Source organism: Bufo gargarizans, chromosome 3, assembly GCF_014858855.1.
Source record: "Bufo gargarizans isolate SCDJY-AF-19 chromosome 3, ASM1485885v1, whole genome shotgun sequence".
NCBI classification, from domain to species: Eukaryota; Metazoa; Chordata; class Amphibia; order Anura; family Bufonidae; genus Bufo; species Bufo gargarizans.
This window is the reverse complement of record NC_058082.1, coordinates 106,874,988-106,894,349: the sequence shown is the minus strand read 5'-3', so window position 1 is coordinate 106,894,349 and position 19,362 is coordinate 106,874,988. Positions and strand designations below refer to the sequence as shown.

Sequence of the window (19,362 nt, the reverse complement as noted above, 5' to 3'; positions counted from 1 at the left end):
TACTTACAGGATGGCATAACTCGGAAACTGCGCTAACAGAAGCTCACAAGCTGCTTAGGAGTATTGTTCTTCTTTTACTTGGAAATGATGTTCTGTCCACTCCGAAGGCCACTTCTGATACACGCTTTGTGGACAATGGTACGAGAAATGTAGTTTGCTTTGAATGAGGTGGATAGGAAATTAAGAAAATTATTTAAATCAAAATTTTTTGTCTTTTTGGACCCTGATTAGGAGAGAACCTTCTCCAGAAGTGGCAGGTACTTGCTGATCTGCTGAGTTGCTCCCAGGATCTGATCAGCACCCTGAGCCGTCTTGGCAGTGTTTCAGAGGCAAAGTCTTTTTGCTTGGAGGGACTAAGATTAGCTAAAAGTCTTCATAGCATGCGGCAGTAAGTAGCTAAGTAGTTACCCTCTACCACAAGCTTGGTGTTAATCGTGTATTATATTCCCGTGCCGTTCTTTTTCTATAGTTTTATAATGGTATAATAAAGATATTTTGCACTTTGAGGTCGTCATCGTCATAGAGCTCATACTATGATCCTCCATGATTTTACCTGTGTTTATTGAACTGTAACTCTACGAACTGATGTCAGGTGATGCTGCAGGATAGTCGGGGTGGGTCACTTGCTCAGGCAGCCATCAAATACCGAAACCTCGCCTGCAAAGATCCTGTGCAGCTGATGCTCTAGCTTCACCTGCCATCTGTTCTGAACTTAAAGGGGTTGTCCAGGATTAGAAAAACATGGTTGCTTTATTCCAAAAACAGCACCACCCCTGTCCACAGGTTGTGTGTGTTTTTGAAGCTTTGCCTCATTGAGTCTAATGGAGCCGAGCTGCAATACCAGACACAACCCATGGACAGGAATGGTGCCCGTTTTGGAAGAAGGTAGACCTGTTTTTCTAATCCTGGAAACTCCTTTAAAAGGCTTTTATGAGACTTTACTGACTTATCCTCTGGATAGGCCATCAGTATCTGATCGGTGGGGGTCCGACACCCGGAACCCCCGATGATCAGCTGTTTGAGAAGGCATTGATGCTTGTAGTAATGCTGCAGCCTTCTCTCTGCTCACCAAGCACTGCACCGCTCATTTGATAGCGGCTGTGCTTGGTATCGCAGCTCAGAAAACCCCTTCTAAACTCTTAGATACATTATTTAAGGGGACATTACATTTTTGTTCAAGTAAGATGTGTATTCCTTTTGTTATTGGTAGAATTTGTACATTTTCATGGGTGGTTTGTACCTTTTTGAAGTAGTGAAATATATTGATATCTTTATTTCATGAAGGTGATCGCACTGCCAAGTGAGGTCAGGAAATATCAGGCTCTTCTCATGCAACCAAACATCCGAGTTCTAGCAGGGATAGCCCTATAACGAACAATCCTTCTGCAGAGGTTAGAAAATAATCTTTAAAAAATGTATTATACTTACAAAGGAGATGAATTAAAAAGCTTTAAACAAGCATCCTGACGAAGCAAATAGGCGAATTCTGGGTCAGGTGGATCCACGAACTTGGAAGTTTGTTTAAAGCTTTTTAATTAATCTCTTTTGTAAGTATAATAAAAATTTTAAAGATTATTCCTGGTGGATCTTCACTATGTGCACAAAATTCTAACCTCTGCAGAAGGATCGTTAGTTATAGGGCTAACCCTGCTGGAACTTGGATTTGTGGTTTCATGAGAAGAGCCTGATATTTCCTGGCCTCACTTGGCAGTTACTCTCTGTATTTGGCAGCGCCATCACCTTCATGAAATAAATGCAGTTGAATGTGAACTGTGCCCACCTCACATGGAGATCAGCAGTGCCAAAAAGAAACCATCTGAACGTAAAAGAGAACTTTTTTTATTTTTATTGATGTCTTTGCCATTACAGCTGTGCAGACTTTTTGGTGAGAAAAGCTGAGCTAGAGGGTTTACGTGCCGAGACTCAGCAATGTGAGGATGATTTGCAATATGTGGTTTTCCTTATGGAGTCTTGTACAGGTAAGCTAAACTTGTTTTCATCGACACCTTTCACTCAGTGTTATCAGTAACATGACATTGCATTGCTTTAAAGGGGTTGTGTCCCTTCAGCAAGTGGCATTTATCATGTAGCGAAAGTTAATGCAAGGCACTTACTAATTAGTGTATTGTCACTGTCCACATTGCTTCCTTTGCTGGCATTATACTCTGCTCGTATACAGGGGTCATGTCCACCGTGCAGTCCAGCAGCGATGGTCGTGCTTGCATATTATAGGAAAAAGCATTGGCTTCTCTGGTGGCTCACATAGGCAAGCATGCGTGGCAGCTTCAATCCCAGCCACATCATATCTGTTCTGCAATGGTGCCCATAACCCCTGGATACAAGCGGTGTATAGTGCGATGGAAAAATGAATCGAGACAACAAAGGAGGCAATATGGACAATTACAATACATTACTAAGTGCCTTGTATTTGTCTACATGATAAATGCTATTTTCTGAAGTGAGACAACCCCTTTAAAGGCTATAGACACGTTTGGGGCAACTTTATTTTTTTTTATTATGGCATTTTACTCCTTTTGGGCTAAAATTAGACCAATTGGTCTTTTTTTTTTGTTTAAACTCGTTTTATTGAAGTTTAACAAGAAAGGCATGTTACATCAACAAAAGTAAAGGAGCAGTAAATCCAGGGTAAATCCCACGCAGGGGATACAGTGCAAGCACGGCAGTACAGGACAGTGTTGCAGTAGATCCGGTACAGCAAGAAGGTTTACCAAGTCAAATAGCGTCTAGAGGCTGCATAGTAGAGGAGACATAACCTCAATACACATAGGCATAATATTATACATCGGCAGCCGAGTACATACAAGCATTATGCACAGTCAAAGGAGATGCGCACCATTCACCCCACACTTTGTCAAACTTTTGTGGACACTTCCTGTGGGTATAGACAACCTTTTCCATGCTGACAGCCTGATTGACCAGCGCTTTCCATTGGCCTAGCGTAGGTGTTCTATCATCCATCCATCTCAGGGCAATGGCTTTCCTGGCAAAGAATAAGGTTTCACTCAGAAGAATCCTGTGGTGATGACCCCAAACCTCCTCATCTAGGATACCGAGTAAACAGCTTTTAGGGCACAGCGGCACTGCATTTGGGACTATAGCGGACAGTACTCCTACCACTGCTTCCCAGAAGCTCTTTAAGTGCGAGCAGTCCCACATGAGATGCCAAAAATCTGCCCCGTCCTGATGACACCTATGACACCTACTATGTGGCAGTCTACCCATTTTATGCAATCGGACAGGCGTAAGATAACTTCTATGCAGGATAAACAGCTGAATCAGCCTATTAGTGACTGACGGGGAGACCCGCGTTGGAGTCAGCAGCGCTTCATTCCAATCATCCGCTGATAGGGAAGGGATGGAGTTCCTCCATTTCCCTTCAACAACAAGGGGATTCATCAGCGTGCGATTGTTAAGACCAATTGGTCTTTATCAAAAATTTTCCGCAGTTTGTGTCCATCCGGAGTTCCGTCAGCTGATGACTCGTGTGAAGCCTTATATCTGATCTCTTCACCACATAAACACTCATTATAGCTAAACTCTAATCAAACTGATACAAATATGGCTTAAATGAATGTGTGTAAAAAAACATTGCCCCAAAGCTGTCTAGTCTTTAAGCATGATACGTGTTTTACATGTGCAGTTTCACCAACATTTTTTTCACTTGGCCTCTGTTAGATTTTTCAGCAAAATCTCAACAAAAAGAAGTGAAAATAAAACTTTCTAAAGGGAAGCAGTCAAATAAAAAAGGGAAGGTGCCTGCATTTACACCTAGCCCTCCAAAGGATGACTTCCTGAAGGGTGTTCAGTTTAATTTTGTGGATACCAGAGACTTGCCAAAGCATCCAGAATCGCCTACGACTGCACTGTCCTCTATGAAGAGCCCTCCTCAGTTTGTGTCACATACAATAGACTGCACATGTCCCTTATGCTCTGACCTTGTCCTCTCTCTGCTATGCACAAGGTGGCAGGTTGCTCAAGCAGAGAATGACCCCCAGAGCCGAGCCTTGTTACGATCAGCTCTGAAGCGTTGTCAGTCCATAAACCTTCGATTCTCTAAAATTTTGAATGGGCTTCTCTGTGCAAATGATGGAGACCTTGGAATTGCTGATGAGCTCACCGCTCGAGTGTACCAGGATATAGTATCTTTGAGTCCTCCTCCCAGCCTTCCTGAGGGGACGTTAGAAGATGGCTTACGCTTTGTTTCTTCCCGTCCAACTACTTTTCCCAAGCACTGGATGGCGAGTCTTTTAGTAGTCAAAGCAATGGACTCCTTTTACAAGCTGGCGACAAAACATGGTGGATGCATTGCAGATCTCTTCATGCAAGTATGGGGCTGGAGACAACAGCAAGAAGGAAAAAAAGCTGTCAGTCTGAAGAGTAATGTCAACAGTTTTAATGCACCCATCAATAAAAGGAAAGGATCTCAGAGGTCTTCGGCAGATCTCAGTGATATATTTTCTCCGGAGGAACCGGATTCCTCATTTCAGTCTGCGCTTTCCAAGGCTCAAACTCCTCTGCGTAAGGAGCATCTGACCTCACAACCCAAGCCTGCTCTATCAACCGTTACCAAAAAGAGTTCTGTCACCGTCTATAATGAAGAGTTTCCCCAGCCAGAACTAGAACCAAGAGCTCCAAGAAGACGCAAGACGAGAACAGTGATCAAGGTGAGTGTATAAGTCAATCTGTTTTACCTGTTCATCTTCTTCTATACCTTATGTCAAAGGATTAATGTTCAAATGAGATTCCCTTGCACCGTTTTTTCAGGTTGATTTCAGCGACAGTGACTTGGAAATGCCAGATGACACTGATAATGACCCAACTTGGAACAGTAAAAGGCCAGTGGAGCGTGCAAAACCTGGCACTCGAGCAAGAGGGAGCACAAAGATTGGTGTGGTGCCAACTGCTTCAGACTCTGATGATGAAGTGATCACAAAGAGTCGGGCCAGGACAGGAAGAGGAAGCACAAAAAAAGCCCCAAAAGAGAGCAGCTCTCCTGCCACGCAAAGGCGCCGTCCACAAGGGAAAACAGATATTCCTTCTGTGGACGTTTTGAGATCGATAGAGGAAGAACCTGAGTTGTTAGATCTTAGTATTGATGAACTGCGGGCATCTGATACAGAGGAGCCAAAACCACCAAGAGGTAAATTGCTGGATATTGCCTAACTGTTTTGAAAGGCTCTTAAATTGCAGTCTGATGTGAAAACCTGAAAATCCCTGGTGTACGCAATAATCATTGCTACTTAGATGTACAGGTAAGTTGTACATTCTGTATGGAGATGACGGTGTTAAAGGACTTCTCTGAAGGGATTGCATTTCCCACCATGGTTAAAAAGAGGGTATACACAAATGACCATGACTGGTGTTGGTGATCTTTGATCACCTGTCTACAAACATTTGCATTAAAGCAAATGACCATTTTTTTGTATACAGGGCTGGTTAACGTCTTAAGGTTAATTTCTTTGGCCCATCACCCATGCTGGCAGCAAGATGTCGCCTAGTAGGGTACGATATTGAATGAGTTATATGGTCTTTATTATACTCCTTCAAATAGAAATACCCTTGAAGAGAGAGAGATTTATAAGATATTTACTTCTCTTACGGAATGCCTATTTGTTATGCACTATGCTGCATGGGCCTTGTTCATATCAGGTTTGGAAGCTAAAGTATGTCTGGAGAGCTCCCGGACTATCCATAGGGCTCCATTAACCCAACAGATGCTGTAAGTGTCCTTTTGGCCAGTTTACTTTGGTATACTTGTTTTTGCTGTATTGCATAAAGGACTACATTGTTTCATACATGCAGTTAAACATGTATACCATGCAGTAAACCTTTTTATATATTTGTTTAAATAATGGGAGCCTGTTAGCAACATATCTCACTGTGTGCCTATACAGTGGGGTACAACGCAGCCTTCTACTGGAGATGCTCCCTTGTATACCTGGGATGTAGGCTCGGAACGTGATGTGGGCAGAACATGAGCTGATTGTATAGTGTATAATGTGATATTTGCAATATGTTTAAATATACCACAAACCCTCTAGGTTACAAGGGACAAAAATACTCCAAAAAGGAGAAGGTAGCAGAGTGTGAAATTCTTAGAAGAGATATTGGAGCTGATCGGCAGAGCTGGACTCCAGGAACAAGACAACGGGAAACGGATACAAACATTTTCAGCTTTTCTGGACTTTCTTCTTCTCTACCAGATACATTCAGTAAGTAAAATTCAAATGAAATGGAAACTATTATAGATTTTGGCCTGACTCATGATTCATTATTACATTTTACATTAGACGGTGGGAAACTGTATCCAAATGAAAATGTTCTTTTATAATTGCTTGTTACATTTTATTTGTGAATTGTTTGATTGTCTTCTTGCTTTCACCAGGTACCTCTGATCTGGAGTCAGTATCTTCTCTTCTCCAGGAGGCTTTGGAGTCTGTAGCCCACTTTCCTCCCTGTGACTTATATTCTAGGATATGCCGACTTCTTGCTCTTTGCTCCGGAGGACAAGACCCTTATATGACTGCACTTCTAGTTGGGGAATCTGTTGCTATCACTTTAAGACATCAGTTACTCAGTGACATTCATCGGAAGCTAAGGTAACGTGTTCATAAATTGATTGTGATCATAAGGATAGCTTCTAAGAAGATTTGTTAAATTCTTTCCATAGGGCATAACTAACTTTTAGTACAAAAAGCCTAACACGCGTCACTAATATGTGCCCATATTCTGCATACTAGTAAAAACATACCTCTTAGATGAGATTTTTTTCATCAGGAGTAGTGTGGACGTGAAGTTTTATTCTGCTCTTGCAAGTGTCCAGGAGGTGCTCTCTGCATTGAGCTGCTTTACAGTAACTCCCCTCTGCGCTGAGTGGTGTCTGTAGTGATCGCCTGCTTGGATGCTACAGATGTCACCCAGAACAGAAGGCAAAGGCTGTAAAGCACCTTACTACTACACAGTGAAGTTCTGCCTCACGGGCACTTGCAAGAGCAGAATTTGGCAGCATAAATTTTTTTTATTCCTATTACTTCTAATAATAAAGGCTCCAAAAAAGGTATGTTTGTCCTGCTCTACCCAGCCCCTACCTAGTGCTGTCAGCAGTTTAGCATGGTCAAAACTGTAGACAAATTCCATTTAATACATTTATTGGTCACTGTAAATACAGTAAAAAAAAGGTACAGAATTGGTGCTACTTATCTCTTCTACTAAAAACAGAATAAAAAGCAATCAAAAATGGCCCCAAGAAAATGACAAGTCTCACCCAAAAGTACTGTAAATGTTATGATTTGTGAAATGTGGCAACCCTTATTTTGTAAGGAAAAATTAGTTTTTATTGTTCATGTAGAATATATTCAAAACGGTCAATGTTCACGGAAAAAAAGCTGCAATGTTCTAATTTCATACATCATTTTAATGTGTGTTTTTTTTTTTTTTTTTTTATGTAAATGTGTCTTGGGCATTTATCCATGAATGATGCTTTCTTAATCCCTTAGGAAACTAAAGAAAGAGGGCTTAGATGATCTGACCGACAAGTTACAGTGCATGTCTCTCGATGATCACAAAGACCCCAGGGTTCAGTATCTCTTACAGCTTGAGACCCTTTTCCAGTTCCCAAAACAGTCCCTACAAGCAGATACGTTCAAGGAGCAGATCCAACAGATCCCAGCAAGTATGTTTCTTACAGACCTGGATTTGTGTTCTGAGAGTTGTGAGATCACTGACAAAGCCCTGGTATTTTCCAGACACGGCGGTGTGCATCCTGACTCTAGCGGACTCCCAGACCAGGAATCCTGGAGATACGTTGCTACTTTGTAGGGTTGAACGGGGAAATACTCCGGTTACTGTACAAATACCTACAGCACATCTGAAGGTAATGCTTGAATCTAGGAATTGAAATGACAACACTGTCTAATATAATTGTTAGATCATGCAAAGGCCTAATACCAGTGAATCAAACATGCCTTGAAAGCAAGTGTTAGGGTACTTTTACACTTGCGGCAGAGGATTTTGGCAGGCAGTTCCATCACTGGAACTGCCCGCCGAATCCGGAAGCAAACTGATGGCATTTGTCAGACGGATCCGTATGCGGATCCGTCTGACAAATGCATTGAAATACCGGATCCGTCTCTCCGGTTTCATCCAACAAAACGGATCCAGTCTAAAAAAAAAAAATCTGCCGGATCAGTTTTGCTGGAACACTTAATGCCAAATCCGGCACTAATAGTCTTCAATGTAAATTAATGCCGGCAAGTGTTCAGGACTTTTGTCCGGAGATAAAACTGCAGCATGCGGCGGTATTTTCTCCGTCCCAAAAACGTAAAAGGGACTGAACTGATGCATCCTGAATGAAATGCTCTCCATTCAGAATGCATTATGATAAAACTGATTATTTTGTTTCCGGTATTGAGCTCCTGTGACTGCACTCAATACCGGAAAACAAAAACACTATTGTTAATGTCCCCCTAAAGTTTTTTTTATTTTAACTCATGACCTATCCAATGGACCATTCATCAGTTTCTGATCGGTGGTGGGTCTGACACCATGGACCCCCACTGCTCAGCTGTTTAAGAAGCCATCGGCGCTCGTAGTAGCGCAGCGGCCTTCTCGCATCTTTTCCTAGGTCATGTGACATCAGATTGATCGGTCACGTGGCCTAGGTGCAGCTCAGTTTTAGTGAAATGAATGGGGCTGAGCTGTGATACCAAGCACATCCACTATACTATGTACAGCGCTGTGCTTGGTGAGTAGAGAGAAGATTGTGGCGCTACTACGAGTGGCAGTGCCTTATCAAACAGCTGATCGATCATCAGGAGTCCCGGTTGTCGGACCCCCACCTCTGATCAGATACTGATAACCTATCCAGCGGATAGGAAAACCCCTTTAAGTTGTCTGCGATCAGTTATGGGATAACTTTAATGCTTGGCACCACCTGCCAAGTATTTGTTATCCCCTAATTGATCACTTGGGGTCTGACCGTTTAGACCGCCACCGATCCTGAGAACAGAGGTCACATGTCCCCATCCTAATGGAACTACAGTCCTTGTATGCACACTGCTGTTCCATTCATACTCTGGGCTACCAGAGATGACCAAGTGCTGTAGGGCAGTGTTCCTCAACTCCAGTCCTCAGGGTCTACCTGCCAGTCATGTTTTCAGGATTTCCTTAGTATTCTATGGGATATTCTCAAATCATGACCCACAGGCGAGTCCTGAGGACTGGAGTTGAGGAAGACTGCTGTAGGGGATAACACCTGGTAGAACCCCTTTAATTGTGCGCAATATACAAAAGTCCAAGGCACACTCCTTTTGCAGTTAACAAGTGAATATTATTTGAATCATCTGACTACATAATTTTACTTCCATAAATCTTCCAGTATCTTATTATATCAAGGTAACATAAGAGAAGATGACATTTCGGTTGTTGTGACCTTTCTCAAGTGTGTTTTGTGGAAAGGTAGATAAGGAACATATGGGCGCTGCTACTATGAAGTCTGGTGTCCGTACGTTCCGTATTTACTCACACACCAGACATGACTTTAGAAAGGTTATAGCAACCGAATCATCATCTTGACTTGTGTTATCTGGATGAAATTGCACACAGTGGAAGGGTTTTGAAACTGGGCACATTTATTTTGTCAGCGATTCTATAAACTTCACTTGTTAAAGGGTTTCTACCACTTAGGTGTCACATATTTAGCTGTCAGACACTAGCGATCCGCTAGTGTCTGCTCTGGCCAACCATCCTAATATAATTGCTTTTGGGGCGGTGGTTTGGCTAAAAAAACTACTTTTATTAATATGCTAATGAGCCTCTAGGTGCTATGGGGGCGTCATTAGCACCTAGAGGCTCCGTCTACCTTTAGAAACTGCCGCCCCCAGCGCGTCCCTCCAGCCCGCCCATCTCCTCCTGAATGCGATCCTCGTATGTATTCTGCGCATGCGCAGTAAATGTCTGACAGCTTCCCTGCTCAGACATCTCCACTGCGCCTGTTCCTCGGAGCACTATGGCGTCATCGCGCAGGCGCAGTGGAGATGTCTGAGCAAGGAAGCGGTCAGACATTCACTGCGCATGCGCAGAATACATACGAGGATCGCATTCAGGAGGAGATGGGCGGGCTGGAGGGACGCGCTCGGCGGCGGCAGTTTCTGAAGGTAGACGGAGCCTCTAGGTGCTAATGACGCCCCCATAGCACCTAGAGGCTCATTAGCATATTAATAAAAGTAGTTTTTTTAGCCAAACCACCGCCCCAAAAGCAATTATATTAGGATGGTTGGCCAGAGCAGACACTAGCGGATCGCTAGTGTCTGACAGCCAAATATGTGACACCTAAGTGGTAGAAACCCTTTAATTGCAGAAGTGTGTCATAGACTTTCATATGTTGTGTAATGGATAGAAGAATCTACCCCCCCCCCCCCCCCCCCCCCCCTCAGATGCCGCAGTCAAAAGCCACCATGCATTTGAGAGGTTAGAGAGCGGGGGCTCCCTCTGTCTTCTGATTGGAGACCCCACAGCAAAATCGCAGGATTCCAACTTGTTTCTGTAGTAGCCTGGGGCCATTTGAAGACAACAAGACCTGTCATAGCAAATGGCCTGTTAAGCCCTACCTGTGCAGTTGCACTCTATGGTATGAGTAAACATATGATCGTATATTCACATCATTAAGAGGACTAAAAATGACAGCAACAAAAAATACAGTATTTTTCTTTCCAAATTTAGATAAAATAAATATAATTTGATAACACCGTATCTGAGATGTTCAAACTTAAAGGGAACCTGTCACCTGGATTTTGGGTATAGCGCTGAGGACATGGGTCGCTAAATGGCCGCTAGCACATCCGCAATACCCAGTCCCCATAGCTCTGTGTGCTTTTATTGTGTAAAAAAACCGATTTGATACATATGCAAATTAACCTGAGAGGAGTCCTGTACGTGAGAGGAGTCAGGGACAGGACTCCTCTCAGGTTAATTTGCATATGTATCAAATCGGTTTTTTTACACAATAAAAGCACACAGAGCTATGGGGACTGGGTATTGCGGATGTGCTAGCGGCTATCTAGCAACCCATGTCCCTCAGCTCTATACCCAAAATCCAGGTGACAGGTTCCCTTTAAAGGGGTTTTGCCAGTTCAGCAAATAGCATTTCTTATGCAGAGAGAGTTTCCATGGTTACGACCACCCTGCAGTCCAGCAGCATGGCCGTGCTTTTACACTATAGAAAAAAGCACCAGCCTACGTGAGCTCCCACAGTCCCGGCCACCAGAGAGGCTGGCATTTTTTCTTAGTCTGCAAGCACAACCACCACTGATGGATTACAGAGTGGTTGTAACCATGTAAACGAGCAGTGTATAATGTTATGGGAAAATGAACCAAGCCATTAGTAAGTGGCTTGTATTAACATCCTCTACATGATGAATGCCACTTGCTGAAGTGAGACAGCCCTTTAAGACCGCCCTCGGTCAACTATCAGTGACTGAGAGCTATGTACATATGTATACACACTTGGGCCTCATGCATATGAACCTATTTTCGGTTTGCATTTTTTACGGATCAAATGTGGACCCATTCATTTCTGTGGGGCCGCAACAAAGGTGGACATACAGCCAAAATTTCAAGATTTTCTTCTAAACTTCTAAGCCTTGTAACATCCCCCAAAAATAAAATATCATTCCCAAATTGATCCAAACATGAAGTAGACATATGGGGAATGTAAAGTAATAACTATTTTTGGAGGTATTACTATGTATTATAGAAGTAGAGAAATTGGAACTTGGAAATTTAGCAATTTTTTATGAATTTTTGGTAAATTTTGTATTTTTTTATAAATGAAAATGATTTTATTTATTTTTTACTTCATTTTACCAGTGTCATGAAGTACAATATGTGACGAAAAAACGATCTCAGAATGGCCTGGATAAGTCAAAGCGTTTAAAAGTTATCAGCACTTGGTGACACTGGTCAGATTTGCAAAAAATGGCCAAGTCCTTAAAGGAAACCTGTCACCGGGATTTTGGGTATAGAGCTGAGGACACGGGTTGCTAGATGTCCACTAGCACATCCGCAGTACCCAGTCCCCATAGCTCTGTGTGCTTTTATTGTGTCAGAAAACTGATTTGATACATATGCAAATTAACCTGAGATGAGTCCTGTACGTGAGAAGAGTCAGGGACAGGACTCATCTCAGGTTAATTTGCATATGTATCAAATCGTTTTTTTTACACAATAGAAGCACACAGAGCTATGGGGACTGGGTATTGCGGATGTGCTAGCGGCCATCTAGCAACCCATGTCCTCAGCTCTATACACAAAATCCCGGTGACAGGTTCCCTTTAAGGTGAAATAGGGCTGAGTCATTAAGAGGTTAAAGTGTAACATTCTTTTTTTATTTTTGTAATGTGTTGCGCCAGTGATGCTGACCATTTTTCTAATATACTTTCATTACTGAAATCGTACATTTCTATTAGAAAATAGCTCTAAAGTGGCCCATTTTGAGCGTTAGCAGCGCTCTTCTGTCTTGTGTTTACATAACACAGTCCATGCTGAGCAAGTCTCCACTGTTATGTAAACACAAGACAGAAGAGCGCTGCTAACGCTCAAAATGGGCCACTTTAGAGCTATTTCTAATAGAAATGTACGATTTCAGTAATGAAAGTATATTACAAAAATGGTCAGCATCACTGGCGCAACACATTACAAAAAAAAAGTAGTTACACTTAAAACCCCGTAAGGACCCTGAGATTTTCCACGTTTGCCTTTTTTTTTTTTTTTTTTTTTTTTTCCTTCATTCCCCGCCTTCCCATAATCCTAACTTTTTTTTTTTTTTTTTCCTTCATTCCCCGCCTTCCCATAATCCTAACTTTTTTTTTTTTTTTTTTTTTTTCCCATTTACATAGCCTTATGAGGGCTTATTTTTTGTGGGACAAGTTGTACTTTCTAATGGCACGATTTACGGTTGCATACCATGTACTAGGAAGCAAAAAAAAAAAAAAATTCCAAATGGGGTAGAATTGCGAAAAAACACTATGCGGTAAAATTGACCTGTTATCTTCATTCTCCAGGTCAGTACGGTTACGATACCACACTTATATAATTTCTCTTGCGTTTTAATACTGAAATTTTTTTTTAAACCTTTGACGGAAAAAAATAAATGTTTTATAACCATATTCTGACCCCTATAACTTTTTTGTAGTTGCAGTATGTGTACGGGGTTGTGTGAGGGCTAATTTTTTGCGGGATGATCGGTTCTTTTCAGTGATGCCAATTTTGAAGTGTGTGTGACTTTTTGATCACTTTTTATAAAAAAAATATTTGGTAGTTGAAGTGACAAAAAAATGACAAATTGGCATTTTTTATTTTTTTTGCCTGTTACGCCATTTGCAGTATGCCATTATTTTGTTATATTTTAACGCCTTCACGCATTATGATGTACAGGTACGTCTTTGTGTGACGGGATAAATGGAGCGGGCCTCTTCAGCGAGCCCGCTCCATACGCGTGATCTGCCGGCTGTATGATACAGCCGGTATCTGGCCGGACTAACAGGAAGCAGCGATCGCACCACCCCTGCCATTTAACCCCTTTAAGGGTGCCGTGATCGCAGCACCTGTCACTTGATGCGCCTGCATCTGCCTTCCGATCGGAACCCCAGCAGTGAAATCGCGGGGCTCCGATCGGTTGCCATGGCAGCCGCTGAAGGGATCCAGGCCTGCCATGGCTTTCTCCATACTGAGCTATGCACGAGGCATAGCGCAGAATGGTGTGTGTAAAAATCCTATTCACCATAATAGATCTCTATTATGGTGAATAGGAGAGGGGATCAAAAGATCCCATGTACGAGGCCCCTATGGGGGCTAATTGCTGTAAAAAAAAAAAAGTTAAGTCCCCTTCGGTGACAATAACTGGCAATCATTAGATTGCCTATTGTGTTCATTGATGGCTAAATAGCCATCATTGAAAACATCATTTACACTATACCAATACAATGCTGCCTCAAGTAGGCTTCGGTCTATTTCAAGCAGGTAACAGGTTCCCCAATCTCAGTCGGAGAACACTGTTAGCGGAGCGGAAGGGCGCGTCTTCCGCTTCCGACTCATCAGATGCCGTGGTCACATTTGACCACAGCATCTGAAGGGGAAAATGTATGCTGCGGGTCTGTGCTATTTAAAATGACTGAGGTTCTTAAGGGGTTAATACAAGCCACTTACTAATGTATTGTGATTATCCATATTGCTTCCTTTGCTGGTTGGATTCATTCTTCTATAACATTACACACTGCTTGTTTCCATGGTTACAACCACCCTGTAATCCATCAGCGGTGACCGTGCTTGCACACTATAAGAAAAAGTCCCAGCCTCTCTGGTGGGAGGTCACGTAGGCTGGTGCATTTTGCTTTTTTTTTCTATGATGTGCAAGCATGGCTGCCATTGCAGGGAGGTCGTAACCATGGAAACTTTCTCTGCATAATACCGGTAAATGCTACTTACCTATTTGCTGAAGTGACAAAAACCCCTTTAAGTATTGTTCCTGAGCAGTAAATACTGAAATGAGGAAAAAAAAAAAAGTTTGCGAATCACTATTGTTGCCTAAACACCCCCCCGAACGTGAAAAGTGCTTGTTATATGTATACCCTAAAATGGTATTAATAAAGACATTTTAGCATGCAGTGAACATCCTAAAAAAAACAAAAAAAAACAGCGTTTGTATTTCTCAATTTCACCCACAAGGATTTACCCCCCATTTATCAATACATGGTATGGTAACCTTAACCACTTAAGGACCACAGGTTTATACCCCCTAGTGACCAGGCCCTTTTTTACAAATCGGCACTCCACAACTTTAGCGGTTTATTGCTCGGTCATGCAACTTACCACCCAAATGAATTTTACCTCCTTTTCTTCTCACTAATAGAGCTTTCATTTGGTGGTATTTCATTGCCGCTAACATTTTTACTTTTTTTGTTATTAATCGAAATTTAACGATTTTTTTGCAAAAAATGACATTTTTCACTTTCAGCTGTAAAATTTTGCAAAAAAAACGACATCCATATATACATTTTTTGCCAAATTTATTGTTCTACATGTCTTTGATAAAAAAAAAATGTTTGGGCAAAAAAAAAAATGGTTTGGGTAAAAGTTATAGCATTTGCAAACTATGGTACAAAAATGTGAATTTCCGCTTTTTGAAACAGCTCTGACTTTCTGAGCACCTGTCATAATTCCTGAGGTTCTACAATGCCCAAACAGTAGAAAACCCCCACAAATGACCCCATTTCGGAAAGTAGACACCCTAAGGTATTCGCTGATGGGCATAGTGAGTTCATAGAACTTTTTATTTTTTGTCACAAGTTAGCGGAAAATGATGATGATTTTATTTTTTTTATTTTTTCTTACAAAGTCTCATATTCCACTAACTTGCGACAAAAAATAAAAAATTCTAAAAACTTGCCATGCCCCTCACGGAATACCTTGGGGTGTCTTCTTTCCAAAATGGGGTCACTTGTGGGGTAGTTATACTGCCCTGGCAATTTAGTGGCCCAAATGTGTGAGAAGTACCTTGCAATCAAAATGTGTAAGAAATGACCGGTGAAATCCAAAAGGTGCACTTTGGAATATGTGCCCCTTTGCCCACCTTGGCAGCAAAAAAGTGTGACACATCTGGTATCGCCGTACTCAGGAGAAGTTGGGGAATGTGTTTTGGGGTGTCATTTTACATATACCCATGCTGGGTGACAAAAATATCTTGGTCAAATGCCAACTTTGTATAAAAAAATGGGAAAAGTTGTCTTTTGCCAAGATATTTCTCTCACCCAGCATGGGTATATGTAAAATGACACCCCAAAACACATTCCCCAACTTCTCCTGAGTACGGCGATACCACATGTGTGACACTTTTTTGCTGCCAAGGTGGGCAAAGGGGCACATATTCCAAAGTGCACCTTTCAGATTTTGCAGGCCATTTTTTACACATTTTGATTGCAAGGTACTTCTCACACATTTGGGCCCCTAAATTGCCAGGGCAGTATAACTACACCACAAGTGACCCCATTTTGGAAAGAAGACACCCCAAGGTATTCCGTGAGGGGCATGGCGAGTTCCTAGAATTTTTTATTTTTTGTCACAAGTTAGCGGAAAATGATGATTTTTTATTTTTTATCTTTTTTCCTTACAAAGTCTCATATTCCACTAACTTGCGACAAAAAATAAAAAATTCTAGGAACTCGCCATGCCCCTCACGGAATACCTTGGGGTGTCTTCTTTCCAAAATGGGGTCACTTGTGGCGTAGTTATACTGCCCTGGCAATTTAGGGGCCCAAATGTGTGAGAAGTACTTTGCAATCAAAATGTGTAAAAAATGGCCGGTGAAATCCGAAAGGTGCACTTTGGAATATGTGCCCCTTTGCCCACCTTGGCATCAAAAAAGTGTCACACATCTGGTATCGCCGTACTCAGGAGAAGTTGGGGAATGTGTTTTGGGGTATCATTTTACATATACCCATGCTGGGTGAGAGAAATATCTTGGCAAAAGACAACTTTTCCCATTTTTTTATACAAAGTTGGCATTTGACCAAGATATTTTTGTCACCCAGCATGGGTATATGTAAAATGACACCCCAAAACACATTCCCCAACTTCTCCTGAGTACGGCGATACCAGATGTGTCACACTTTTTTGCTGCCAAGGTGGGCAAAGGGGCACATATTCCAAAGTGCACCTTTCGGATTTTGCAGGGCATTTTTTACACATTTTGATTGCAAAGTTCTTCTCACACATTTGGGCCCCTAAATTGCCAGGGCAGTATAACTACGCCACAAGTGACCCCATTTTGGAAAGAAGACACCCCAAGGTATTCCGTGAGGGGCATGGCGAGTTCCTAGAATTTTTTATTTTTTGTCGCAAGTTAGTGGAATATGAGACTTTGTAAGGAAAAAAGAAAAAAAAAGAAAAATCATCATTTTCCGCTAACTTGTGACAAAAAAAAAAAAATTCTAGGAACTCGCCGTGCCCCTCACGGAATACCTTGGGGTGTCTTCTTTCCAAAATGGGGTCACTTGTGGCGTAGTTATACTGCCCTGGCAATTTAGGGGCCCAAATGTGTAAGAAGTACCTTGCAATCAAAATGTGTAAAAAAATGGCCGGTGAAATCCGAAAGGTGCACTTTGGAATATGCGCCCCTTTGCCCACCTTGGCATCAAAAAAGTGTGACACATCTGGTATCGCCGTACTCAGGAGAAGTTGGGGAATGTGTTTTGGGGTGTCATTTTACATATACCCATGCTGGGTGAGAGAAATATCTTGGCAAAAGACAACTTTTCCCATTTGTTTTATACAAAGTTGGCATTTGACCAAGATATTTATCTCACCCAGCATGGGTATATGTGAAATGACACCCCAAAACACATTCCCCAACTTCTCCTGAGTACGGCGATACCACATGTGTGACACTTTTTTGCAGCCTAGATGCGCAAAGCGGCCCAAATTCCTTTTAGGAGGGCATTTTTAGACATTTGGATCCCAGACTTCTTCTGGCTCTTTAGGGCCCCTAAAAAGCCAGGGCAGTATAAATACCCCACATGTGACCCCACTTTGGAAAGAAGACACCCCAAGGTATTCAATGAGGGGCCTGGCGAGTTCATAGAAATTTTTTTTTGGCCATAATTTAGCAAAAAAAAAATTTTGGGGGTTTTTTTCTCACAAAGTGTCACTTTCCGCTAACTTAGGACAAAAATTTAAATCTTTCATAGACTCAATATGCCCCTCAGCAAATACCTTGGGGTGTCTTCTTTCCAAAATGGGGTGAGTTGTGGGGTGTTTGTACTGCCCTTGCATTTGAGGGTCTCCGCAATCATTACATGTATAGCCAGCATTAGGAGTTTCTGCTATTCTCCTTATATTGAGCATACAGGTAATGAGATTTTTTTTTCCGTTCAGCCTCTGGGCTGAAAGAAAAAAATGAACGGCACAGATTTCTTCATTCGCATCGATCAATGTGGATGAAAAAATCTCTGCCCAAAAAAAAAAAGGAGGGGAAAGGCGTCTGCCAGGACATAGGAGCTCCGCCCTACATCCATACCCACTTAGCTCGTATGCCCTGGCAAACCAGATTTCTCCATTCGCATCAATCGATGTGGATGAATAAATCATTGCCGGGATTATAATTTTTTTACATACAAAGTGTTTGCCAAAGCATATGAACACCGCCGCCTCCTCAGCTCATATGCCTCGGCAAACGTATCTGTTACTGCAGAGTAGAAATCTCGTCTTGCAGCGCCGCATACACCGACTTGCGTGTAATCTGACAGCAGCGCAATGCTTCTGTCAGAATGCACATCAGTGCTGCAGCTGCTTGATCGCTTGGTCCACCTGGAAGGTAAAAAAACAAAAAAACAAAAAAGAAAAAACCAGGCCGCAACGCAATAATTTTATTAACATTAACTTTAGAGAACATTAACTTTTCTAAACTTTTGAAACAGAACAATAACTTTTTTGCTTACCGGTGATTTTTTCTTTTCTTTTTTTTTTGTTTTTTTACCTTTATTGGACAAACCTCTCCTTCCCCATGGGACAATGTGCAAAGCGCAAATCGCCCAAACATGTGGCGAAGTGCATTATGCACTTTGTCCCAGGTGAAAGGAGAGGTTTGTGGCAGCTCTGTGTGAAAGGGCCCTAAGACCCCTGTGTGCCTGTCCTGTGTACGCAATCCCTATGCTAATAGTGTACCTGAGTGTGGAACTTGCGGAAACACTCCCCTATGCATAGGGCAGGCTGGTCAGGACAGTCAGGACAAAAAAAGGTGGTGTCACGCCTTATTCCACCCCTGCTACAGACACGACATCTTTTTCTTGTGGAACGTTGAGTTGGGGGTACCAGGATAGACAGACGGGAAGTGTCTGCCATGTAGCCGGCTCACTACATCAGGGCCTTGGGGCACGGACCCTCCTGGATACAGGATTTCCGAAATGATCTCTTCCTGGAATTTTAGGAAGGATCCTGTTCTCCCAGCCTTACTGTAGAGAACAAAACTATTGTACATCGCCAATTGGATCAAATAAACAGACACCTTCTTATACCAGCGTCTGGTGCGTCGGGACACTAAATAGGGAGCCAACATCTGGTCATTGAAGTCCACCCCTCCCATCTGAAGGTTATAGTCGTGGACAGAGAGGGGTTTCACAATGACTCCAGTTGCCCGTTCAATTTGGACAGTCGTGTCTGCGTGAATGGTGGACAGAAGGTAAACGTCCCTCTTGTCCCTCCACTTCACCGCGAGCAGTTCTTGGTCACACAAGGCAGCCCTCTCCCCCCGTGCAAGTCGGGTACTAACGAGCCGTTGGGGGAAGCCCCGGC

General features: G+C 42.4%; 1 protein-coding gene across 1 annotated transcript in view; it reads left to right on the top strand.

Moving 5' to 3' along the window:
* Positions 1–19,362, top strand: part of ESPL1 (extra spindle pole bodies like 1, separase) — a 102,952-nt gene that overhangs the window by 59,666 nt on the left and 23,924 nt on the right. Inside the window, 9 exon segments of the mRNA XM_044288289.1 lie at positions 10–138; positions 232–388; positions 1,870–1,979; positions 3,697–4,685; positions 4,786–5,161; positions 6,063–6,233; positions 6,407–6,620; positions 7,518–7,693; positions 7,767–7,894. Of these exon segments, the coding sequence (XP_044144224.1) occupies positions 10–138; positions 232–388; positions 1,870–1,979; positions 3,697–4,685; positions 4,786–5,161; positions 6,063–6,233; positions 6,407–6,620; positions 7,518–7,693; positions 7,767–7,894 (2,450 nt within the window).